This window comes from Camellia sinensis, chromosome 6 (genome assembly GCF_055761805.1).
Source record: "Camellia sinensis isolate YWXY chromosome 6, ASM5576180v1, whole genome shotgun sequence".
Taxonomy (NCBI): domain Eukaryota; kingdom Viridiplantae; phylum Streptophyta; class Magnoliopsida; order Ericales; family Theaceae; genus Camellia; species Camellia sinensis.
This window is the reverse complement of record NC_138966.1, coordinates 174,275,708-174,302,718: the sequence shown is the minus strand read 5'-3', so window position 1 is coordinate 174,302,718 and position 27,011 is coordinate 174,275,708. Positions and strand designations below refer to the sequence as shown.

Here is a 27,011-nt window from a genome sequence, read left to right as displayed (position 1 = left end):
TGTCACATGACAGCATCTTAATCAATTTGATTTATTAAAAATAAATTTAAAAACAATACCATAAAATCAATACAATATAAAACAAAAACTGTACTCCATTGCATCCTGAAATTCCTCATCAAAGAATTACCAACAATAAACACAGACAAATTCAAACCCAATTTTAAATACTTCAAAAAGCCAAATGAATAACAAACACGTCATTGCCAAAGATGAACACTTATGATCCAAAATTGAAAACAAGGTCAAGCACCTCTCAGCAAAAGAGTATTTAAAACATTTTTTTGGGGGGTAAATCCAAGACACGAGAACATGAGACTATTTTTTTGGATAAATCCATAGCACTTCACTTGCTTAGTTCTTCCAAGGCTTCTTCAAGTCTTTCAACTTCCCTTTCAGTTCAGAACTTAGACAATAGCATTGGCTGCACTAGCAATCCTAGGCCACAGGTCCGCACACTCCTTGCCAATTGGACCCGTAATAGCAGATCCTGAAACCACCATGAAGCCAGTGGTTAGATACATATCCAATAGCCAAAAAAACAAACTCACACTGGAATAAACAGTGAAGAGGAAATTGTTAAACAAACCCCTCATTTAAAGGTGGTGTGAGAAGCAGCAAGTCAACAGTGCAAGGAAGGTCTTTAATTTGAGAGGTCCCCCCAAAAAATTATGTTGGTATCCACATTACTTCCATGAATTGATTTACCATCCATAATAAGATATTTTGAATTTCATAAAGCTCAAATTTCCTTTGGTGAATTGGTTTCATTGAGGAGCCTCTCACCAAAACACCAATAAATAATTAATATCATATCAACAGCCAAGTTGATTGAACATGTACAATTCCCTACTGGAAATTCTTCGAAAAATATTCAAAAAATTATACTCAGAATACTCTATTGCCAGAATCAATAATTTCAAAAATTCAAACCATAAGATATGACATTTTCTATTTAGTCAAACAACATAGGAAACATATAACAGCCAAAGTAGGACCTTACAAGGACGCAAATGTAACAACCACCAACTCTCCTTACAACAAGGCAAAGAAACAAGAAAAGCACATACAGATAAACAACGCTTTAGTTTGGGATTTTAGTTTAAAAAGAGAGAAGGGGGAGAAAAGGCTATACACAATTTATATAAAGAATGGGCACTTCTACCAAATAGAAACATCAGAGAGACTAATAATAGGCCCAAATGCGACAAAAGACTTGTCTTTTTCTCAACAGTTCCAAACATAAAAAGGGTTGCAATAATGTATCAATCAATCAAATGTTCATGGGAATATCTCTTAATTTGGTTTAAAAAAATAATTAAGTTAAATTTGTTAAAATGATAACTTACCTTTCATTTCTCCTTTTGGATTAACAATGACACCAGCATTATCTGCAATAATGCAAAAAGTATACATTAGCAACATCAAAAAGAACATTCAATTGATTCTTGGAAAAGAAAAATAAATCCTCAGTTAGCAATCTAAACCAGCCACTCAGCAATACAAAAGAAGCCTTATATGAAGTTAAAGGAAGCACCAAAAAGAGACTATTGCCGACCAACTTTAGATGCTTTGAAAAGCATTAATGCATCTGAAACAATATACATTTTTTCCCAGGCTAGTAATTGCATCAAATAGAGAACTGTAACGGCAGATTAAAGCTTATTTGTATATGCACAACTACTTCCCCTAAAATGGTCCAATTGCACATATCAAACAATGGACATGTAATGCCTAAATGGAGCAAATGTGATCTTGAGGAGCATCATCACATCTGTAACGATAGACACTGTTGATTTTCCAGACATGTAACTGTATCAACCACGCATAAAGGAGGATACCTGACTTAGTCTGGTGATATTTGCTCACTGTTGGAATGACTAAACAATCCAATTTTGGTTTTCTAAGAGAAGACTGAACAAAAAGAGCACCAATCACACAGCAAGCTAAAGAGGCTTTTATAAACTAGTTGAAAGTACCAAAAAGAGACTTTTGTGGACTAACTTGAGATTCTTTGACAAAAATTAATGCATCCAAAACAATAAACATGGGTTTTCAAGGAAAAAAACTACAGATGGGAGGTTAAAAGAGATCCGATACACATAAAAACTTCCCCTAACTAACATAGATTCGATGCTCTTCTTCTGCAAATTAAGCCAATGATCTCAAATTTATAGCAAAAACAAGCAAAAGACATGAAATGAGGGTGGCCAAGTTTAAAATTTACACATTGACAATTAATTGAAGAGAAACCTTCCTGGAAAGGATAAATACACTGTTAAATCAAATTAGTCCAAAAACCATAATAATCCAATGGTTCAGAAAATTAGTGATCATGACAGATTAAAGAAGATGACGATAAACTCAGACTCACATATCCCAATCTTGACAGGGGTGATAAACAGATTTATCATCCAATATAGGGCAAGATTGGTAATGTGCATTTAGCTGGGTATGGGAGGTGTAGAGAAACCCTAAATAGATAATGTAATTCTCACACCACATCACCAGCAGAAATAACCAGGAAGAAATAGATTCCCCTTAAGCTCATTATTAAACCTGGATTACAAAATGAGAAAAGGGAGAATGAAAACCAAATAGATGTTTAGTAAATAATCAATCATGACAGTGAGGACAAAGGAGAGATTAAGAAACAAAAAGGAAAAAGATGAAATGTATCAGACCACGACAGAGCAGGTACAGATTAAGAGATAATAACCCATTCGATCTAATGATTGACATTTAATGTAGCTGGTCTCAGGAAGCACCGGATTATCATTCGTGAATGATAAATTCACTTATCAAGATGCTGCTATACCAGCATACCATTCTTTTCCATATCATGTCATCCTAAAATTTCACAGCCCATCAGAGACAATTGAAAAAGTAGATTTAAGAAGCAATACAGCTAACATACAATAAATTCCAATCAGTATGATCAACCAAGTTCATAAATCTATAAACAACTTGTATAAAGCAATGTAACTTATAGTCATCCAATTACTACCTAAATAACTCAATATTAAAACCTTTAGGACGTGTTTGGTTAGAGGAATTGATCAGAGAAATGAAAAGGGAAAGGAAATGCAATCTCACATTTTGTTTGGTTATAATGGAGAACACAGGGGAAAGGAAAGTGAGGGGGAAATGCAAATCCACTTTTTGTCTTTTTGGTTCACATATCCTATTTTCTTTCTCCATTTCCCAAATCAACCAAACCTAACTTAGAATTCAAATCTTATCAATTCTTTCTCCTTTTCTTTCTATTTCACCTTCCCTTTCCATTTCCCTCATCAAATACTCAACCAAACACAACCTCAATAAAAGGTAACCAGAAAAGCACAAAACGAACCCATTTCAAATCACAATCAGTATAACCAACAAGAAACATTAAATTAAACCCTTTTAAGAAGCATAAAAGGGTAACCATAAAAGCACAAAACAAGAACATTTGATATCGCAATTAGTATAATCAAGAAGAAATTACCCATAAAAAGTAACCACAAAAGCACAAAACAAACAGATTTGATATCACAATGAGTATAATCAACCAAAAAAACATAGAGTTTGATGATAGAGACCTTCGAAGTACATAAAAACACCGTCCTTTCGGCGCCAGGGCTTGCGCTGCCTGACGATGACAGCGGGCATGACCTTCTTCCTGAGATCAGGCTTGCCCTTCTTCACAGTGGCCATCACCATATCTCCTACACATGCCGAGGGCAAGCGGTTGAGTCTTCCCTTGATACACTTAACCGAAATGATGTAGAGATTTTTCGCTCCGGTGTTGTCAGCACAGTTCACTGTCGCCGCCACCGGCAGACCCAGCGACATGCGAAACTTGTTCCCCGCCGATCCTCCACGCCCTACAATCACCCAAAAACCATGAAAACTATACATACATACATACATACATACGTAAATACACGTCTAGAGAGAGAGAGAGAGAGAGAGAGAGAGAGAGAGATGAACTGACCTCGCTTCGACATTTTTGCCTGCAGAGTGAATAGAAAAGATTAGGGTTTTGTGTGGAATTTATAGAGAAGGCTAAATCTAGGGTTTGTGCTAGTGAGCTATATCAGTAAAATTACATAAAACACCTTCGTCTTTTGTATTATCTGGAGGAAAGTACTGTAGAATTCTATAGGACTACAACTTTCAAGGATGTGTGGGCTTTCAAGATTAGTAGGCTCATTGTGCCTGTTTGGTGCAGCTTAAAAGCTGTTTATTTTAATTTTCAGCTTAATTTAAGTTATTTTGATGTATTTGGTTTAGCTTATTGCTTATAACTTATAACTTTTTGGAAGTCAGAAATCAGCTTATTCTTTGAGTGGGGCAGGAGATGCTTAATTTATAAGTCAGAAATCAGGAGATGCTTAATTTATAAGTCAGAAATCAGCTTATGTTCATAGTTATAAGGTATAAGTTGTTTAGGTATAAGTTATAAGCACTTTCCCACAACTTTACCAAACAGGGCCATTATTTGTCAAAAGTCTCTAAACATTTATTTTTAAATTTTCATAGTTTTAAAACATTCTTTTTTTTTTTTTATGTGGTAACTTTCTTTAATTGCTTTTTATATTTTCTATTTTTTTATTTTTTATTTATTTGATTAATTAAAATTAAAATTAATTTCATTATTTATAGATAAAGATTTAAATTTCAAAATTCGTCTATATAGATAAACATATAAAAATTAAAAATTAATTTTATAATCTATAGATAAAGATAAAAAATAAACAATTAATTTAAAAAAATTAATTTCATAACTTATAAATAATTTAAAATTTCTTCTCATAAACAGACAAATAAAAATTGATAAATAACTTATAAAAATTAATTTCATGGCTTACAAATAAAGATAAAAATTAAATAATTGATTTTTTTAAAAAACAAAACAAAATTACTCTCTTTTTTTTCCCCTCATTTCGTACTTTAATTAATTTCATTATAGATAAACATATAAAAATTCATAAATAATTTATGAAAATTTATTTCATGACCTATAGATAAAGATAAAAATTTTAAAAATTATTTTAAAAAAATAATTTCATGACTTATAGATAAATAAACATAAAAAAATTGATAAATAATTTATAAAGATTAATTTCATGGCCTACAGATAAAGATAAAGATTAAATAATTGATTTTCAAAAAATTAAAATAATAAAATTTAGATAAAGATATGATTTGTTAATCTATATATCTATCAAAAACATATATATCTAAATCTTTATTTTGATTTACTCTTTTTTTTTTCCCCATCACATATTATCTTTTTTTATTTTAAATTTTTTATCTTATGAAATGTTCTTATCTATAACTTCTTATCTCTTATTAAATTCTTAACCTTCTCTTGATAATTTTTATTATTCGTTATTATCTACCAAATGATAAAGATTATAAAATAAAATAAAAAATTATCGCTCTGAATGAGAATAGTATTAATAATGAAATAATAAAGGCTAAATGGGATAAGGTAGCACAAAAATCTCACAAAATTAATTTTCTTCACTATATTTATAAAAGGTAATAATTTGAGATTCTTTCTATTAGTTATTAAAAATAATTTGCATTAGATCATTGTTATGTTTTTTTTTTAATTTTTTTTATAAGGCTGTCATTCGTTATTGTATTTCTTCAATCCCATCTCTAAATTCTCTCTTTGAAATTTTTGTTTTTTCAATAATTAAGTTTAGAATCAATTTCTTATTAAATTTGTTTTCTTGATCCTTATTTTATTGAAGGATCGAGACGAATAAAACTTTCATATAATATATGAAATTAATGGATATAATACAAAGATGATAGAGAAGTACTACATATTTGTCAATATCTCTATGTTATTATTAGTTGATTTACCAGATTATACTATCAATTTAGAGCCCATATGATTTAATTCAATGTTCATGACTCTATTTGTATTTGACCATTTTTTCGTTGAGTAACCGATATAAATTTTTTTTTTTTGGTATATAATGATTAAAGCTATCATTTGTTATATTTTTTTAAGTACAATTCAAATAATTTTTTTATCATTTTTTTATAAAAAAAATGGATTAAAACTATTCTCTTATATAATTTTTATAATACTATGACATTCTTATCTTGATTAATTTTTTTAAAATGACGTAGGAACTATGCAAGTATTATTCAAACTATGGAGAATGATTTATACTTTGATATGATATGAGTGTGTCATTGATAGAGGAAATCAAAGATAGAGAGTTGCTAATATAATCAATTAATGATTTGTTTGAGAAGTTCTTTTTATAAGCAAGGCAACAAACTTAGATTAAAATCTTTTAAAAACTACTTATAAATTATAATTAAAAGTTGATATTTATTCATAATTTGATCCCACAATAATAATATAAACCACTGATTTAAAAGTCCAAGTAAATTTATGATAATTTTTCTGAGCTTATAGAATTTCTCTCTTTTAATGTTTTGTTTAGTTTGATACAAGTTATTTATGTAATCAAGTGATTGTGATACTATTATTCTCAACAATTTTTATAATTAATAATTTCTTATGCATATCAAATTTTATTGTAAAATTTTGTGGGTTAATTATTGTTAACATCTACCTAGATGGCTTAATATTATGGCTTGTCGCTATTAAGATATAATTTAAGATTAATATGATTTATTTATCACACAAAATATATATAGTCTATTTTTTCGTGCATCGCACGGGTTACCGCTAGTTATATAAGGCTCGTTTGATTTGGGTGCAATGGATGGGAAGGGATTAGGATGGAAGTTTAGTGTTGTGTTTGTTTGTAGTGTTGGAGAAAAGATTAGGATGGAGGAGGGGATTAAGATGGAGGTTGGAAAGAGGATTGAGATGGAAGAGGTGGAGGTGGTATTAAAAAAATAGTAAAGGGATTATAAATTTTTTTATTTTTTACATATTGGGAATTTTTTTTAAACATTAATGTTTAATTTTTTATATTTTTATATTTGTTTTATTATTTTATATAAAAATAATTTAACAATTCCTACACTAACAACTATCATCAAAACAAACACAATTTTACTTAATCTCCTCACTAATAATTCCCTCAGTGTACATACTAGCGTGCCAACTAGTGTTATAATATTATTATTGATCACATTTATTATACAAGTTATAAATATTCAAAACCATACAAATAATGCCACATTATTTATTAGTACACCAGTGTATACATTAAGTGGTACATATAACATTATTCAGTGAAAAAATTATAACACAGTGAAAATAAAATAAAAATTATAAAAATATGTGAAATACAAGTAATTACGTGATGGGTGCAAGTGAAATGCTTTTGTGTAAAAAACAACTATCCCACTGGGATATAATTCCCCATATTTTAGTTGATTTTTTATGAAAACAAGTGTAGAAAAATAAAGAATATGATATGATAAATTATACTCCCTCCATCCCAAAATATTACTCCCTTATTTCATTTTTCATTGTCCCAAAATATTAGTCCCTCTTCAAAAATCAAGTACAAAAATAATATAAATTTCCTATTTTGCCCTTCTTTTAAATTAATAAACAATATAAAAGTACAATTACGACATTGATATTCCCAAAAAATGTACTATCAAAAGGGTAATTTTGGAAAATTACCTTTTTTCAAATGCAATAATTATACTACCAAAAAAAGTTGAATTTCCCAAAAGGGACCATTATTTTGGGACAGAGGGAGTAATCACTTTTAATTATATTAACCAAATGTGCGCGACACCTGACATTGGCCCTGTTTGGTACAGCTTTTTTTCAGCTTATTTCAGCTTTCAACTTAATTTAAGCTATTTTGATATGTTTGGTTTAGCTTAACAATGCAGCTTATAGCTTTTTGTAAGTCAGAAATCAGCTTATTCTTTGAGTAGGGCAGGAGAAACTTAATTTATAAGTCAGAAACCAGCTTATGTTCATAGTTATAAGCTATAAGCTGTTAAGACATAAGTTATAAATACTTTCCCACAGCTCTACAAACAGGGGTATTAAATCCTAATCAAAATTTCATAGCCTCATAAAATAAAGTAAATTCATTAATTCTGATAATAACCTTGAACATTATGGATTTGAGTTTAAAAAACTAAAAGCAAATAATAATATTGTAATTGAGCCAACAATATTGTCTTCAAAAGTGCATCTATTTATATGTTTGAACATTTTTATCAAAAGAACTGTCTCTCTTTCTCTAAAAGTAATTTTATAATCTTCATATTACGTTTGCTCAATGTGTCTTGCCAAATCAATATTCAGTACACGAGAAAATTTTGCTTTGTATTCGCCTAAAGGGGAATATTGAAATGAGCATTATGCAACATGATGATACTGCGAGCTCCAGATAGAACAGGTCGGGTCAATCCACGTTTCTCAAACCGTCGTCCGATCAATGATACCCACAGAGAAACCTGCACAAGAGTTCAACGGGGAACAGGGAGTCCCCCAGCGAACCCTCCGATGAGCAAGTTAGAGGAATGAGAGTGATAGATGATAGAGATGGAATGGTGATAAAGAACTTAACCTTTTCTTTGTCTTAGGAACCTACTTATATCATTTGCTCATCATTTCCTTGTCCACTCTGAGCTGTCATGTTGGCCGAAAGCCTATGTTCTAGCTTGCCTTGTTCATGGTGAAGCTGTTCTATTCCGATGTGAAGGGTTGTCGTAATAAATGCTGCAGGGAAACTCATTAATGACTGATGTGTGGTGCAATAACTCTGCAGGATCTTTGTCTGCTGATGTGGCTAGTTCCTTACTTGCCAAGTGTTTAGATGTCATTGGTGCTTGGTGTAGTGTTGGGTTTTAGTATTTGAATCTTGGATTGGGCCTTAAGCGATGGGCCATATCGCTTATGGGCTTACCCATGTCAGTAGTCCCTCATTCCCAAGTGTAGCTTCAGTCCAATGAAAAGAATAAGAAAGAAAATAGGGGTTGTTAGAGGTTGATAGAGGGAAGACCGAATGGGAGAGATAGGTCCACACTTCTTTGTGCCAGCCGAACCATTGGCATACCAAGGTCGACAGGTCCACATTTACGGCGGAAGAGCTGGAGGAGGTACGAAGGAAGTACCAAATTCCGGCAGAGATAGAGTTGAGAGTGCCCACATCTAAGGAAAGGGCGTCAGATGCGCGGCCGACAGAGTTCTCGTTGTACGAAGAAGCATTGCGGGCGGAGTTGAGGTTGCCCATCCCCCCAATGGTAATAGATATACTGAATAGACTGGAGGCGGCACCGGGGTAGCTGATACCCAACGCATGGAAAATTATAATGGTCTACGTAATCACATGGCGACGGCACGACCGAGGGTGTGGCAAGGACAGCGGAAGAATTCTTTTTGTAACAACCCCTATATGTGATTAGCCACTAATTCGTATTTAATGATGTTAATGAGTGGATTAAAATAAATTATGTGTTTATTCTGCACTTTGTATGATTTTGGCTTTCTATCTATTACTTATAGAAATATCTGTTTGGAATTTCACTTTAATATATAAATTGAAAGCCTTATAAGCACCCGAAACCATAATTGACTACACCGATATATTATTTGGAATTTTTAGAGCCATATGGCAAATTTTATTAAAAATTGATTCAGTCTGATTCATTAAGTTGCGTTTGGCAAGCCAAATGTTCTAATTAATGTATTATAGCATCATAGGTATAAATAGGAGCCCTTAAGCTCATTTGAGCTCATTTCTTGCCCATCTTTGAGTGCCAAAATCTAATTTCATACATCCTAGAGAGAAAGAGACTCCATTTTAGTGAGATAAAGTGTAAATTCAAGGTAGAAGTTGAAGATTTGGCTTGAGTTCAGTAATATTGTGCAAGAGCTAGATTAATTCAAGACTATAGGTATGAATTCAACCCTTAATTTATGAATCTAAGTCACCAACATGAAGATTATGAGCTTAAATGTGTACATTGAGCTTAGAATGAAGATTTGAGTTACAATTCATATATGCATGCTCATGTAGGTGTTAAATTACCAAATTAGCTATGAGTTACATCAATTGTGTTGAATTTGGAGGTTGTAATGTACATGCATGTTAGGATTACCATGTTTAATCACATGAAATCATGTTTTGGGAAGAATTTCTTACATGCATGGAGCTTATGAGCTCAATTTGATAACTTCATGAGTTTTGAAGAAAAGAGTTGTATGTTCTACATGCATTAAAGTTTTGGTTCTAATTTTGGTAAATTCATGGGTTTTGACTAAAAATAATTGGTGAAAATCATATGTTCATGTTTATGAATAAGTTTTCCAAGTTTATGAACAAGCCATGCACGAATTTGCCATTGAATTTGCATTTGGAAGCTCAAAACTCTGTTATGGAAAACCCAGATTTTTGAAGGTCGCTCGAGCGGGGGATTTGCTGCTCGAGCGGACATTTCGTGCATCCAGTAGTTTTGTAGGCTATTACATCCCGCTCGAGCGACCACTTGGACACTCGAGCAAACCCTTTGCATATTGTTGATCCGCTCGAGCGTGAAAGTTGTAGCTCAAGCGTAGATTGAGACCAACCAGTACTTTCTCCGAGTTTGCAGACCGCTCGAGCGAGGGAAGTCTCGCTCGAGCGATCCCTCTCATGTTTGCATGTCCGCTCGAGCGAGGAAATCTACGCTCGAGCGGGGACCTTATTTTCAGAAAATTTGACTAAGTGTTCCAAGGCATGTTTTGACATCCTCATTGCATCTTAGGCATTCCTAAGCCTTAATTAAGCTATAGTAATGAGGTTATGAATTAGAAACACGCTAAGATCAAGAATGTACTAAGTTAAGAGTTTATAAGTGTGTGTGTGTTTTAGGTAATGTGATAAGAAAGAATCAGAACCAATGTAATGAAAGCTAAGTCTTAATGGCCACATGAATGTGTAATGATAAGAAATACTTGTGTTATGTACCTTTGTGTTGTAGGTCAACATCTGAGGATTGATTGGCCATTTACAGGAACCACTGTGAGTAACATTTCTGTAAAGATATGTTGATATGAACTATGTTTCAACTGTTATGCGATAAGTTATAATTTCTGAAATGATATCTGTTTTCGTGAACGAATATTCCATATTTGAAATCTATTATGGCATCCATAGATAGTCCCAAGTCATGGGGGACGGCATGAAAATGCGGGTCCATGACATACAAGTAATTACGAGATCTCGTTAGCCACTTTATTGTGGTGATATGTGTTTAATCGGTATCCGAAACCGATTACTCTAGTTGGAAGACGTTCTGTGATGTATTCTATGGGATGTACCATTATTATGTTCTGATATGAGAATGATTATGCTATGATCTGTTTTACACTTATGTTATATTCAGATTTCGTTCACTAACCCCTTTGCTTTAATGTTATTCATTGGGCTTTAGCTCATTGTGTGTATATATATGTATATGTGAGCATTCTGGAGCCCGAGCCTGAAGGCTTTTGTCCGGATCTGTGTTCTGTTGTCAGCCAACCATTGTGCCTCACATGGAGGTTCCCAAAGCGTCTTGTGTTTAAGTTCTGTGGTTTCTGTTTATTTAAGACTTGATTTGTTGTCGTTGGCTATACTTAAAATACTGTAATGTGTGTGGGTATAATGTATGGTTGACTTTTGATTATGTATATAAAGTTTTTAAATATCCCGTTTCATATAAGTCAGCACAGCTCATTGGACAACTATATTTACGTATTAGCTTCCACTAGCCCTTTAATTTTGTTAATCTGTTCAGAGACCTTCGGTAATCCAAGGGTTATTGGTCGGTTACAATGCTAAACCTATAAAGACGAGTTTGGGTCGTGATAGAGTGGTATCAGAGCACGAGTTATACCACACACACGTATCTATATGAGCTATAGAATGTCTTAGAAATGAAATAGGGACATTGTATTACCATGTTTAAGTGTATGTAAGCTATTATGAACACATCCTTATTGAAAATGAATTGAAATGAAACCTTTGTGCATGATCAAAGAAGTTAAGTGGAATAACATGTAATGCTAATTTCAATACCGAATGTGGAATCTATGTGAACATGAACGTATGAAAGTAAGGGATCATGTGACTGTATCTGAATTGAAATGAAGTATAAACACGTCTGATATGGAATGAAATGTGAAATCAGTGAGAACTTTCCTTATATTAATAAGCACTCTGTTTGTGTGTAGCCAATGGAAAGGACAAGAAATATAGACGAATCTGAACCTTCTGACGTTAGAATTAGCCAGTTAAAAAGAATGGTTGAAGCCTTAACCGAAAATCTGAAACAACAGCAACAAGGGCAAATACATGTACCTGAACCAGCTAATTATGATATGATAACACTGACACAGAAATACAATAAGATGAAACCACCGGAATTTTAGGGGGGTATTGAACCGTTGAAAGCTGAGGCTTGGGTCTTAGAAACTGAGAAAATATTTGAGGTATTTCCGTGTACTGAGGCACATAAGGTTTTGTTGGCAACATTCACGCTTAAAGAAGAAGCTAGGAGATGGTGGATGTTAGTACGGAATGATAATGAAGGTGTGGCATGGGATAGGTTTAAAGAAATTTTCTTCAAAAAATACTTTCCCCAATGCATCCGGGATAGGAAGGTATTCGAATTTGAACAACTAAAACAAGGCAATATGACTGTGGCTGAATATGAGACAAAATTTACTGAATTAGCCCGTTATGCACCCCACATGATAGACGAGAACTACAAAAAGGCTAGGAAATTTGAAGGTGGGCTTGACTTAGATGTGTTTGATCGAGTTGGCGTCTTAAAATTGCCAAAATACATGGATGTTCTTGATAGGGCCTTAATGTCCGAGGCAAACATAGCAGCCTTGAAAATATCAAAATCAACATCATCAACTGAATCAGAAAGAGCGAAATTGAAGAAACTGAAGATTGAAAGAACATTTGGAGGCCGCCCAGGTGGCGAAGGAAGATGAGGGTCTAGGCGCCCAAGTGCTGAAAGAAAACTTGAGCCCAAGTAGCCAAAGGGTAGCGATGCTTTCTGTACCAGAAGTGACCCCCAATCCCAGCGAAGGAAAAACTGGGACCAGCACTCTGGGTACGAGTGTGGCGTTGATGATCACATTGTACCACACGCGCGCACTGTCACGTCACTCGGCAGACGAAGGGGGGAGAGCCTGAGGGTGGCCGACCGCCTAGTGGGAGTGCTAGAGGACGCTGCAGTGCAGTCAATGGCCCGGTTGGAGGAGGCCGACCTCCTGAAAGGGTTGTGCTCAGTCTAGATGGAGGCAGCGACCTTGGCGGCTGCTTTGTTGAATAAAGCAGCTCGTGCGAAGATCGAGATAGAGTCGCTAAGAGTTCAGCTAGAAGGGGGTGAAGGGGCAATTCAAAAAATTATTAGAGGAGATAGCGGGCTGGAAGAAAGTTGCTCAGAGCGCAAGCGCGAAGGCACTGGAACATGTGCAAAGAGCGAAGAAAATGGAAGTGTTAGTGATGGTGCAGAGCCATGTAGCAGACCGTGTTGGTGCTAAGCTCCTCGCGACCAGATCGGAGCTGGAAGCGGAAAGCCACAAGGTGGTATCACTGGAGCTCCAGCTGGCGAGCGAGAGGAAGCAACTAAAGCTAGCCTAACAGGCCTGCACCACTGCTAACGAGAGGTGGGAAGAGGCCATGAGTAATAGTGAAGTGCTGCACGACTAGGCGGTCAAGGAAAAAGAAGAGACAGACAATCAGATAGCAGAGTTAGAGAAGGACCTAGCGGAGGAGGGGGCCAAATTGGCGTCTGAGAAAGCAAAGTTGGAGAAGGCCGTGGCGGACGAGAGGGCCACGTCGGCGGTTGAGAGGGCGAAGTTGGAGAAGGCCTTGGCAGAGGAGAGGGCCAAGTTGGCGTCTGAGAGAGCGGTGTACCCCGACCTATGCATAGCGGCCGTAGAGCAGTTCAAGGAGTCTGCCAACTTCCAAATGGCCATTGATACCGCTGTCGCTAGCAGTTTGTCGAAGAAGGGTGAGGAGGGATTGGACTGTTGAGGGCGACCGCTGGAGGAAGGAGTGAAAAGGAAGTGATCCAGAGCTTCCAGCGGTCGGACTTCTATAAGCACGAAATGAGCGAGTTCTGGGACAGCGGCTAGAAGACCTTCATGCACAAGGTACAAGAGCTGTTTTTGGATATCGACTTCAGCCTTATGAAGATAGGAGAAGACGACGTCGCCCAGACCCCCCTAGATGAGGGGGTTGAGGAGGAGGATCTGGCCTCCAGTGAGGACGAGTGACCTATGTAAAAAATTTTACTTTTGTTGTTTGGTTTTGTGGTTGTCTATTTTTTTTTTTTTGTGTGTGTATAATTTTTGCAACAAGTTGTATGTAACCGTAAGTTTTGTAAATAAAACAACGAGTTTTCTTTTGTATCATTGCTGTTCTAATTTCTTTTGTAAATTTGGAATAATGAAAATGGTTAAACAGAATTGTGACGTAAGAAAGTTTAAAAATGGGTAACCAAGTTAACTTGCGCTAAAAGTATAAAGTAAAAATGTTAAGGATGGGCAGACATGAAAGTGTTAAAAATGAGAGTTTGGCTTGTATGTAAAAAATAAGTTAAGAAATGTTGTAAAATGGACTTAGATTTTGACTAAGTATGCCAACCGTGTGAAAGCTCTACTGGAGTTTTGGCTAAGACTTGGAAAGATCTATTATGGTGAAGTTTTAGTTGACTCAGTCTGGTTGAGCTCGTCGTGCTCAGTCTGGCTAAGTCTTTAATTAACTCAGTCTGGTCGAGCTCTTCGTGCTTAGTCTGACTGAGGCTTTAACTGACTCAGTCTGGCTGAGCTTTTCTTGCTCAGTCTGGCTGAGGCTTTAACTGACTCAGTCTGGCTGAGCTCTTCATGCTCAGTCTGGCTGAGGCTTCAATTAACTCAGTCTGGCTGAGTTTTTCTTGCTCAGTTTGGCTGAGGCTTTAATTGACTCAGTCTGGCTGAGCTCTTCATGCTCCGTTTGGCTAAGGCTTTAACTGACTCAGTCTGGCTGAGCTCTTCTTGCTCGGTCTGGCTGAGGCTTTAACTCTGGCTGAGCTCTTCGTGCTCAGTCTGGCTGAGGCTTTAATTGACTCAGTCTGGCTGAGCTCTTCTTGCTCAGTCTGGCTGAGGCTTTAACTCTGGCTGAGCTCTTTGTGCTCAGTCTGGCTGAGGCTTTAACTGACTCAGTCTGGCTGAGCTCTTCGTGCTCAGTCTGGTTGAGGCTTTAACTCTAGCGGAGCTCTTCGTGCTCAGTCTGGCTGAGGCTTTAACTCTGGCTGAGCTCTTGTGCTCAGTTTAGCTGAGGCTTTAACTGACTCAGTCTAGCTGAGCTCTTCATGCTCAGTCTGGCTGAGGCTTTAACTGACTCAGTCTGGCTGAACTCTTCGTACATTAATTAACAAGTCATTATGCAGGTAATGGAGACATAAAGTCATTTTCATTTACGGGGTAACCTATTGATCACAAGTTTACACCACGTATAAAAAGAACAAAAACGAACAAGCATATAGATCGCTAAAAGGAACATATAACAATTGACCAATACAAAAGTAAGAGATGCTATTTTACTAGAAATAATGCTTCAAGTGCTCGGCGTTCCACGGATGGGGGAGGTCTCTGTCTTCCATGTCTTAGAGTCGGCAGGTGCCTGGGCAAGGTCTGGTTTAACGACGTAAAGTCCTTTCTACTTTGCTGCCAACTTGCCCTTGGTAGGATTTTTGGTGGCGAGAGTTGCTTCGTGCAAAACTAGGTCCTCAACGGCGAAGTCCCACAGTCGGACTTTGCGGTTGTAGTGTGCTCTCATTTTCTGTTGATACGAGGCCCATCTGATAGCAGTGGTCTCTCGGAGCTCTTCGATCAGGTCTAACTCAACCCGACGTAATTCTTCGGTGAGTTCAGGATTCGGGTGCAAAACCCTCGAAGTTGGCAGGCCGATTTCCACTAGGATGACCGCCTCAGCGCCGTATGTTAAGCGAAATGGTGTCTCCCCAGCAGGGGTTCAGACAATAGTACGGTAGGCCTAGAGTACGTTTGGTAGTTCCTCAGCCAGAGTCCTTTGGCGGTTTCCAATTTAGTTTTGATGATCTTCAAGAGAGAGCGGTTGGTGACCTCGACTTGCCCGTTGACTTGGGGATGGCCTGGGAAAGAGAAGCATGGCTGAATGTGGAGCTCTGCACCAAATTTCCTGAACTTGGCGTTGTCGAATTGCTTACCGTTGTCTGAGACGATGGCTTGGGGGTTCTAAATCGGCAAACGATCGACTGCTAGATAAATTTGGTAGTGTTACGTTCGGTTATTGTGGCAAGGGGTTCCACTCCCACCCATTTGGTGAAGTAATCAATGGCGACCACAACGAACTTGGTTTGGCCCCTACCAGTGGGCAATGGACCAACTAAGTCAATGCCCCACTTGGCGAATGGGTAGGGACTGCTGAGTGTAATTAGTTATGTCGGCGGAGCATAGGGGATGTTGGCAAAGCGCTAGCATTTGTCGCACTTAAGCACGAACTCGGTGGCGTCTTGGTTAAGAGTAGACCAAAAGTAACCGGTGCGAAAGATTTTGTGGGCTAGTGATCTAGCACCCGAATGATTACCATATACACCCTCGTGAACTTCCTTCATCATGTAGGTCGCTTAGGCAGGATTGAGGCATCTGAGGTATGGTTTTGAAAATCCACGTTTGTACAGAAGGCCACTGATGAGGACGTAATTGCACGACCGGGCCCTGACTTTGGCGGCCTGTTGTTTGTCATCTGGCAACTCCCCACTTGTCAAAAATAGGAGAATGTCCGCCGCCCAGGGGATAGGTTCATTCTGGAGGAAGTGGACCTCCTGCTGGTTTGGCAAAATGGCCGGGTGAGTCAGGTATTCAAGGCGAACGCCACAGCTGAGGTCTGACTGGTCGGCCGAAGCTAATTGAGCCATTTCATCTGCCTTGGAGTTTTCTGACCGAGGGATGTGTTTGATATGGAAAGTGTTGAAAAGGCGAACAAGGGGGAGTGCAATATCCTTATAGACTCACATTGTGTCGTCCTTGGCGTCGAATTCCCCCGTGATTTGTCCGACAATCAATTGGGAATCACTGAACACTCGGATATGGCTCACACCAATGTCTCTGGCTAGGCGAAGACCTGCTATTAGGGCCTCATACTCGGCCTCATTATTACTTGCGTCAAATAGGAAGCGGAGAGCATATTTGAAATAACCACCTTCGAGGGCAGTGAAGATGAAACCAGCCCCACTGCTTTCTTTGCGGGATGATCCATTGACATTGAGGGTCCAAGAGTGGAGACCTTCTGCCTCATTGTTGAAGTGTTTGGGTAGGGGGTCCGTGGTTGGAGTGGGATTAGTGAATTCCAGGAAAAAATCGGCGACAGCCTGTCCTTTGATCGCTTTTCGAGGTCGGTAGGAAATTTTAAATTGGCTGAGCTCGACTGACCATTGCATAAGTCTACTGGACAACTCTAGTTGTTGCATTATCTTCTTCAAGGGTTGGTCAGTGAGGACCATTATGGAGTGAGCTTGGAAGTAAGGTTGAAGTCGTCTTGAGGCTATGACCAAGGCTAAGGCCATTTTTTCCAGCAATGGGTAGTTCTGTTCTACTCCCCTGAGGGCCCGGTTAATGTAATAAACCAGACGCTATACTGAGCTGTCCTCCCTGATGAAGGCTGCACTGACTGTGGTGTTCGATACGGCTAAGTAGAGAAAAAAAGGGCTCACCCGTGAGTGCCTGAGAGAGTAGAAGGTTTAGCCATACACTGCTTCAATTGTTGGAAGGCCTCATCGGATTTGGTCGTCCACTCAAAAGCCTGCCAAAGGACCTTAAAAAGGGGAGGCACTTGTCTGTTGCGCGGGAAATAAAACGGTTGAGGGCGGCAACACGGCCAGTAAGCTTTTGAACTTCTTTAATCGTTCTGGGTGACTGCATTTTTACCAGGGCCTTGATATTTTCGGGGTTGGCCTCAATACCCCGTTGACTGACCATGAAACTCAGGAATTTCCCCAATCCGACGCCGAAGGCACATTTCTCCGGATTCAGCTTCATTTGATACTTGCGTAGGGTACCGAAGGTCTCCCGCAGGTCGAGCAAATGATCAGAGGAGAGTTTGCTCTTGACTAACATGTCATCGACGTACACTTCCAAGTTCCGACCTATCTGGTGATGAAAAACGGTATTGACTAACCGTTGGTAAGTTGCTCCAGCATTTTTCAACCAAAACAGCGTGGCACGATAGTGGTAGGTTCCCCGGTCAGTGATAAATGAGGTATGTTTCTGGTCAGACGGGTGCATCAAAATTTGATTGTAGCCAGAGAAGGCGTCTATGAAACTGAGCATTTGATGCCCGGCCATAGCATCAACAAGCAGATCTATGCGAGGTAGGGGATAACTATCTTTGGGGCAAGCTCGATTGAGATCGAAGTAGTCGACACAGAGTCGCCATTTATTGTTATTTTTACGGACCAAGACCACATTTGACAGTCATCTGGGGTAGTCCACGTTTTTGACGAACTGGGCCTCCAGTAGCTTATCTACCTCAGAAGTAATAAGAGCGTTGTGTTCCGGGTGAAAGATGCACTGCTTCTGGCGGTAGGGTCAGAAATGGGGCTCGATGCTCAAACGACAAGTGATGAAAAAAGGATCAATACCCGGCATGTCGAAATGGGTCCAGGCAAACACATCATTGTGCTCGGTCAGGAGGGTTGTAAGATCAGCCCTGGCTTGGGGGAATAGTGGCTGCCTATCTTGGCTATTTTTGTTGGGTTGGTGGGGTCGATGGGGGCTTCAACAAGTTCTTCCACTGTTTCCCCTCTGAGTAACTCATCTTCGTCTTTAACGTCGAGTCCTTCGATGATCATAGTCTCCTTCAGCCTGGCCTTCAATGATCATAGTCTCCTTCAGCCTGACCTCTTTAAGTGAAGCCACGTAGCACTCTTTAGCCATAGTCTATTCCCTCCTCACGGTGCCGACTCTGAGGTCGGTAGGGAATTTCATGGCCAGATAGTATGTAGAAGTGATGACTTGGAAAGCGTTGAGGGCGGTGCGACCGAGGATGATGTTATAAGCAGAGGGACAGTTGACGACGAGAAAAGTGAGCAACTTAGTGGTCTGCCGTGGGTATTCTCCAATGGTGATGAGAAGATTGATGGAGCCTATGGAGATCACCTGATCTCCAGTGAAGCCAACCAGTGGGGTTTGAAGAGGGGACAAGCTTTCTTCCCTGACCTTGAGCTGGCGATAAACATTTAGGAAGATGATGTCCGAAGAGCTACCGTTGTCGACAAGCACCCATCTGACTTTATAATTGGACAGAAGAGCAGAGATGACGAGGGGGTCGTCATGGGGGTAACGGATGCCAGTGCAATCAGCCTTCATAAAGGTAATGGGCTCCATCCACTGTCACGACCCAAACCCGCCCCTATGAGTTTAGCACTGTAACCGGCCAGTAATCCGAGATTACCGAAGGCCTGCTTAACAGTAATACAGTAATACAGAGTACAGGGGCTGGCGGAAGCCAATACAGTAAATAAATAATGTCCAATGAGCTGTGATAATCTGCATGCAAAAAGACTTTTCATTCAAATATATACAGTCAGACAAACAGTATATACATATATGCAATCATTTAGTTTAGGGACCTAATCTCTATTAAACAGTACAGTACAATACAGTAAACAAAACGGTTATAGAGACAGAAGGGGGAACTAAAACACCCCTAAGCCATAACTTGACAGGCTCGGAACCTCGCAGTGAGGCACAGTGGCTGGCTTGACAAAACTGGAGCTTACCCCGACGCTCCTAACTGCGGTCTGGTGCCTGTACACCTACATACATATATGAGCAGTGAGCTAAAGCTCAGTGAATAACACAATGCGTAAAGGGGTTAAGAATGAATGTCCTTACAGTAATGAAAACAGTTAATTAAATCAGCATTTCAGTCGTCCAGTCGATACAGTCATATGTGGTACATCCATTAGCATAACAGTACAGTAAACAGTAGGTCTTAAAAGACCGAACAGTAAATGATGGCCATCAATCAGTAACAGTAGTGGTTCCAACAAGGGAACCGACAGAGATCTCTGTAACAGTAATGGTAAACAGTAGTTGCTAAGGATGCCACAATACAGTTCAGAATATAGGACATACATTCATTCAATTAACAGTATCAGTTCAGAAAGCAGTGCGGTTCAATTGTTCAGAAGATAATCATTTTGAACATATCTTTACACAGTTGTTACTTACAAAGTTCTGGGCTACAGTAAAGCTAGAGCGCGTCCCCAGTCGCCAACCCTACACAATTACAGATTGAACACACACTAAGCTACACAGTTGGGAAAGATAATAACTTAATCCCTAATTTGCCTCGGTGTGGTTCTACATCTATATCCTCAATAAGATGTTTTAAACTAGGCCTAAGAATGCCTAGGATGGGATGAGGATGCAAAAATGCACTTTAAAAGCATTTTCAGACTTTTCAGAAAACATGGGTCACGCTCGAGCGTAGGTTACTCCGCTCGAGCGGACATGCAGACAAAGGTTTCCGCTCGAGCGTAGACTTACCCGCTCGAGCGTTCTGCAAAACAGTCAAAAGTGCTGGATAGGCGAAAATCACGCTCGATTGGGCGCTCGACACCCGCTCGAGCATGAGACACAATGTCCCACTCGAGCATCAATTATTCCGCTCGAGCGGACTTCAAAACAGAACAAGAATGCTGGGAGCATGATTTCCACGCTCGAGCGCCAGTCACCCCGCTCGAGCGTGAGTCCAAATTCTGGAAATTCCAGATTTGAACCTCAAGCTCAAAACCAAGTTTTAAACCATAAAATTCGATCATCTTGGGCCAATTTTTCAGAAAACACATCAAAACTCATACTTTAACATGATTCAAAGCGCAATTTGTAAAATCAAAGCCCAAGGGTGTTTCAAATAAATCCAATTCAAACCAATTTCCATGAATATGAAGAACATGCAAACATGCATGGATTAAACCATTTCAAAGCTTCAATTTGATGCTCTAAGGAGCCAATTGTTCCAAAAACAAGATGAAAACATGGACTTAACATAACCATGAGCATGCAAGTGACAATTCTCCATGGAATCAACTCAAAATTCAACAATTCAAACATGCATGCATGAAATGATGCCATGATTCAACAATTAAGAGCCATAACTTGGCTCTAGACTTCAACTTGCTCAAAACCATGCAAGAATCAATTCAAAACATACACAAGAGGCAATGAATCTACCTTAGGTCTTGTAGTTCAAGATGTACAAGCTCAATTTTGCAAAGAACTCTTCAATTACTTCAAGTACCAAGCAAAACTCAAGATGAAATCAAGCTTTCTCCTTACTCTCCCTCTCTCTCGGTTATGTTTTGAGGAAGTGGGTGAAATGATCTCACCATTAAGTCCAAATAACAATGTAGGAAATGGCCATTAATAGGGCAAGGTCGTAATTAAGTCTAAGTTGTGCAATTTAACTCATTTTAATCTAATTTAATCATACCTAATCAGTTTTCAGATAATTACACCATAAAACCACATAAATCACGATGATCATAAAACACTAATCGGTTTTCGGTTCGGCCACCGATATGGCCTTCAATTAGCAGTTTAAACACAAAGACACGAACAGATAATCAAATAACCAAACAGATAGAATTACAATTAAACAGGTATACTCAGTCAATTCAGTTTCAATTTCAGTCAGTTAGTTCAGTAGTTTATTCAGTTCACTTATCAGTCATAATCAGTTATTCGGTAAACAGTGACGAGGGTTGTTACATCCACTGCTTGGGGTGTTTGAAGGGGCGGTCCAATATTGCGACTTCTTTATCTGAGCCCTGCCTGATTTTTCTAAGTTCTGCCCATTGGGCCAAACGGGATAGTCCTCCACATGCAAGCCCGCTGGCGATAACTCTGATCTCCCCAATCGGGGGGGGGGGGCAGGGTTGCCTTGTGCCTAGGGCTATTGTGGGGGTCGATCATGGCCTTGGTTAGGTTATGCGGGTTATCGAAGGGGGTGCGCCGGTGGTTGTTTCTGGTAGGTTCGGTCCTTGGTTGTTACTGAGGGCGAGCTGCTGTGAACTGACTGAGACGCCCCTGGCGTATCAAGCCCTCGACCTGGTCTTTGAGGTTAACACACTCCTCGGTATTATGGCTGTGGTCCTGATAGAAACGGTAGTATTTGGATTGGTCTCAGCAGTTGGAAGAAGACCACGACGGTTGGGGCCATTTTAACGGATAATCTCGTTAGATCTGGTTCAAGACTTGTTCCATGGGCGAATTGAGGGGTGTGTATCGTTCGAACCGGCCGGGCGGTTGGGTAGGTGCCGACCGGTCGCCTCGAATAGGTCGGTCTATATACTGAGGTGTTTGTTGTATGTACTAGGTGCTTCTGGTTTTAGAGTCCTTTCTCTTCTCTCTAGGGGTTGGGTTATTAGCTGTGGAATCTTGTCGAGCGGCTAGGGAATCTCTGACGTTCATGTATTCTTGGGCTTTGGAGAGGAGGGTTTCCATTAGGGGTGTAATCGAGCCGAGCCGAGTCGAGTTTATCAATGTTCGAGCTCGGCTCGACTTATTTTGAAGATGTTCGAGCTCGGCTCGAGCTCGAAACAAGCCCCAATTTATTGGCTCGAGCTCGACTCGCACAAAATTCATCTAACTCGAGCTCGGCTCGTTGTAGCTCGTTCGCCAAGTCAAACTAATAGAAGACATGAAGCCTACTACACTACACATAAATAGAGATCCCTTTACCTAAACACCATTGTGTAGAGACGATGTGGGACAAAAATTGTTTGACATTTGATACACTTGTTTTGTTGCTGAGAGGACTTGCACAAGAAAGTCCTACATCGATCCAAGACAGAAGTGTGGTCAAGAATGAGTGCTTATAAAACTCCCCCACATGGCCCAATATTTTTTCACTCAAGAAAAGCAAATAATTCCAAAATTGCTATATATATATGTGTGTGTATACATATATATTATAGAAAATAAACTTGTGGAGTTTAACTTTTATTAATTAAATTTACACATATATAATAGGAAAAAAAAATTGAAAAGTTTAATATTTTGTTAATTATATTTATGTACATATTATATACTTATATATAAATAATATATAATATAAATACATATATCTAAAATATAGTTTGCTATATATATATATATATGTGTGTGTGTGTATATAAATAATTCTGATAAAGGCCAAATCAGAATTCATTACAACTATTTGTAATAATATTCTATTAATATATGTATATATATAATTCTATTAGCCTTTGCCACAGTATCACAAAAGGCCAAATCAGAATTCATTACAACTATTTGTAATATGTATTTTCATCAATTATAAGACTGCTTTATAAGAGGGAGTGATTGAGAGACCCACAGCTAGCTTCCTCAGTAATGTTTTCCTTGTGAGCACTTGAAAATTCATGAACTGGATCTATTTTCTGTACCGCAAAATGTAAAATGCAATTAGAATTCAATCCATAGATTATATTAAAAAAAAAATTAATAAATTTGGTTCAACGCTATTCACATGTTTCTCAAAATAAAAGATTTATATTAAACCTAACAATTTTTAGTATTACTTGAATCAACAGGAAACCAAAAGACTAACCTTTTACAACAATCAGATGTCAACCACATGCGTACTCTGCTTAAGCAACATATTGCACATACAAATTTAAATAGTAATGCACTAATTCAGTATCATTAGAAAAGTCATGCTCCAACAATAGGAACGTTTTTGCCCATTCTAATTGAGGAGCACGTTGTGCTTTGAGATTTATAAAAAGGTACAGATAGTATGAAACTATAAAACTCCAAACCCTAATCAAACTTTCACAGTAACGAAAACAACTTTTTCAACATTTGCCAAACGCATGAACTTTTTTAGTAATAACTTTATCCTAAAAAGTAAAAAAGAAAAAAAAAAGTTACTAAAAAAGCATTTGCCAAACCAACTCTAAGTATCAAATTTCTAAGTGCAACAAGCATTTCAGTCACACAGACTCCCAACAAGTGAAATGATCGGTTTCCAAAGCCTCAAACAGTCAGGAAATGCTACCAAGAAATATACTGCTTATTATCTTCCATAAACATACACTCATGAAGCACTAGATTCTGCTGTCCATAAGAAGAACAAAAAGGTAAATATTTAGGCTTTATGGTTATAGAAATATATACTAACTCTTTGGATGTTTCACATTCGGCAGAACATGCTTTCGCAACAACAATGGAATGCTTTCACTGGATGACTATTGTGGGGATATATTTTCTGAGTACCAACACGTGGCAAGGTGACGCCGACGTGTCAGCCGAGGTGCCACGTGTGTTGGTCGTGACGCCGAGGTTATCTCGGCAAGGCCGAGGTTATCTCCGAAGATATCGGAATCCGAGATAAGAGGACAAAGGATAAGGGACAAGAGTCCTAGGATAAAGAGGAGACTTAGTCAAGATGAAGATAAAACTCTTAGGGAGTTTATCTTTATCTCTTGAAGAGTCCAAAGTAAGTACTGAATTGGAGTTCATAGAAGTCAGGCTTCTTGTGGGACTAGGATTAAGTAAACTATAAAAGAGAGGCAACCCCGTGGGTCTAAGGTACGCAATTTATGCTTTGAGCAGTAAGTTTAGCACTTGATTATCTTTGAGAGATATACTGAATTGACCGTCGGAGTGCCCCCGGGTGGAAGAGCCACCGCCGGAGCCTTCTCTTTCTGTTGCAGGATAACTGAAGCCATCTATTCTGCCAGTGCTCTCTAGCTGATTACTAAGCGGGCAGTGTGATCAGAAAATCACTCACACAATTTGGCGCCGTCTGTGGGAACTTAAAAGAATATATGGCCAGTAACGGACATAAGGAAAAGATTGGGGACGACACTCCTGCTGGGAGCGGCAGACCAATCGACCTTGATATTGAAGGAGACAACAACAATACAGAAACTCGTAACCAGGGCCACGGAGAGAATGACGTCGGCTAGGAGGGCGACACTTCGAAGAAGGCAGACCAAAACAAGTACTATAACGAAGATAACCTTCAGGTATGTAGGGATAAGTGCCTGCGGAGGGATGAAGAAGTAAAAGAATTGGTAAACAAGTTGGCAGACCTACAGTCGGTCGTCAATTTCATGATGCAAAACAATGTCATGCAGCCACCGTACCCGCTGCACAACACGCCGATACCAGCAACTAATACCCAGAAGGGAGGAAGGAAAACAATCCCTGACGCCCCTCAGCACACCAGGAGCGGAAGGCACTCACACCGATCTTCCAGGGAAGTCGGACGAGAGGAGCCAAGACGAGAGGAGTCCCGAAGGACACATCACACGAAGGACCCAGAGCCCAAAGAACATCGGCACGTTCAAGGGCAGGCGCTCTGCTTTGACACAACCCATGGAGAAAGATCAAAACGGGCACACCACGAGGCCGAAAGTAGTGTGCCGAAAAGATTGAAGTCCAAAGATAGCCGAGCTCCAGGAAGGAGTAAAGAAGACTTGAGAGATTACCTCAAGAGGAAGCAACAGAATGCTGAAGCCGAGGTAACTTCCCCGGTTAAGTCGAAGACACCATTCTCGGTGGAACTGGACAAATTTGAAGCACCAAAGAGATTCAGTATGTCGAGGTTCCAAATATATGATGGTAAGTCAGATCCCAACTTTCACGTTAGACTATACTTGAATTCAATGGCACTATATAGTGGGAACGAGCCGTTGCTCTGCAAAGTATTCCCCTCATCTTTCGGGGAAATTACATCAGATTGGTTCCATAAACTACCGAAGGGAAGCGTAAAGACTTAGGAAGGCTTGGCCAAGATGTTTGTGGCCAGGTTTGTGACGAACAAATTACAACCCTTGAGGGTCGACGCACTGATGGCTTTAAAAATCACCAAGGATGAAGGCCTTAGGGCCTACAAAAAAAGGTACTACGAGGTGTTCAATCGAATACCTGAATGTAACCAAGAGGTGGCGGTCGTGTCTTTCAAGAACGGCCTGAAAAATGACTGCCCACTACGGAAGTCTTTGGCAAAGACATTGCCAAAAAGCATGGAAGAACTCATGGCGAGAATCGAGAAGTACGCCAGAGCCGAGGAGGATGCGTCGGGAAACAAAGAGACAAAGTAGGAGAAAGGAAACGGCTCGCCGAAGCGAAGCCGAGGTAACAATGAACCGAACAAACAAGAAACAGAATTGAGGGCTAAACAGGCAGTAACGGCTATATTCCGAGTCCCGATCCACAAAGTCCTGGACCAAATACGAAACCAACCCTATTTCAGAGGACCGACAAGAACACTAGGGGAATTTATGAGAAGAAACGTCGGTAGGCGTTGTGCTTACCACAATGAAGAAGGGCACCCAACTCAGGGTTGCAGAGCCCTAAAAGCACAACTAGAAGACTTGGTGAGGCAAGGCCATCTGAGAGACCTTGTCGATGAGGCCAGAACTAGAGAAGAACAGGTAAGATTGCCTCAAGCACTAGCAGCTCCGCCTCCCCCAGCTCAGCAACCACAGGCAGGAGGACCACGGGTGGTTAATGTAATTCACTCAAACGTGAACGAAAACGACATACGAGGGGAGACTCAGAAGGTAAAACACCTACAGCACGTGAACCAGGTCAGACATAAAAGACCTCGGCATGAAGAATGCCAGGGACCAACGATAGCTTTTACTGAAGCCGACCTAGAGATGGTCCAGCATCCGCATAATGATGCCTTGGTAGTATCACTCCTGGTTGGGGAGTGCCAAGTGAAACGCATCCTGGTTGATCACGGTAGCTCTTGCGATATCATGTATGTTAGCTGTTACAAGGAGCTGGGCCTTCATCCTGATGACTTGGAGCAATCCAATGGCCCGATGGTTGGCTTCAATGGAACGCTGACATGGCCATTGGGCGCAACAAGCTTGGAAGAACAAGCTGGCACTAAGAAGGTAAGGACAGAATTCATGGTGATTGACACGCCTTCACCATACAACATCATCTTGGGAAGGCCATGGTTGCATGCAATGATGGCAGTTCCCTCAACATTGCATCAACTACTGGGATTCCC

The 27,011-nt window shown here is 39.3% G+C and overlaps 2 protein-coding genes across 2 annotated transcripts; both read right to left on the bottom strand.

The window, feature by feature from the left end:
* Positions 1-77: 77 nt before the first annotated feature.
* Positions 78-4,170, bottom strand: LOC145793048 (large ribosomal subunit protein uL14). The gene is made up of 4 exons (XM_082875436.1): positions 3,977-4,170; positions 3,582-3,866; positions 1,350-1,391; positions 78-490 (listed from the first exon to the last, which is right to left on the bottom strand). Exons 1-4 carry the CDS (start codon positions 3,987-3,989, stop codon positions 408-410), a joined length of 423 nt encoding a protein of 140 aa, XP_082731562.1. The 5' UTR covers positions 3,990-4,170; the 3' UTR covers positions 78-407.
* A 14,734-nt stretch (positions 4,171-18,904) lies between these two features.
* Positions 18,905-19,351, bottom strand: LOC145793833 (uncharacterized). The gene has a single exon (XM_082876705.1). It carries the CDS (start codon positions 19,349-19,351, stop codon positions 18,905-18,907), a length of 447 nt encoding a protein of 148 aa, XP_082732831.1.
* Between the last annotated feature and the right edge of the window lie 7,660 nt (positions 19,352-27,011).

Excerpts from the sequence above, each read along its gene's own strand:
- LOC145793048 (XM_082875436.1), bottom strand. Across the intron at positions 1,392-3,581 it reads TGTTTTTATGTACTTCGAAG|ATAATGCTGGTGTCATTGTT; the intron begins GTCTCTATCATC and ends GCATTATTGCAG. Across the intron at positions 491-1,349 it reads TCCAAAAGGAGAAATGAAAG|GATCTGCTATTACGGGTCCA; the intron begins GTAAGTTATCAT and ends TGGTGGTTTCAG.
- LOC145793833 (XM_082876705.1), bottom strand. The coding sequence starts at position 19,351 with ATGGAGCCCATTACCTTTATGAAGGCTGATTGCACTGGCATCCGTTAC.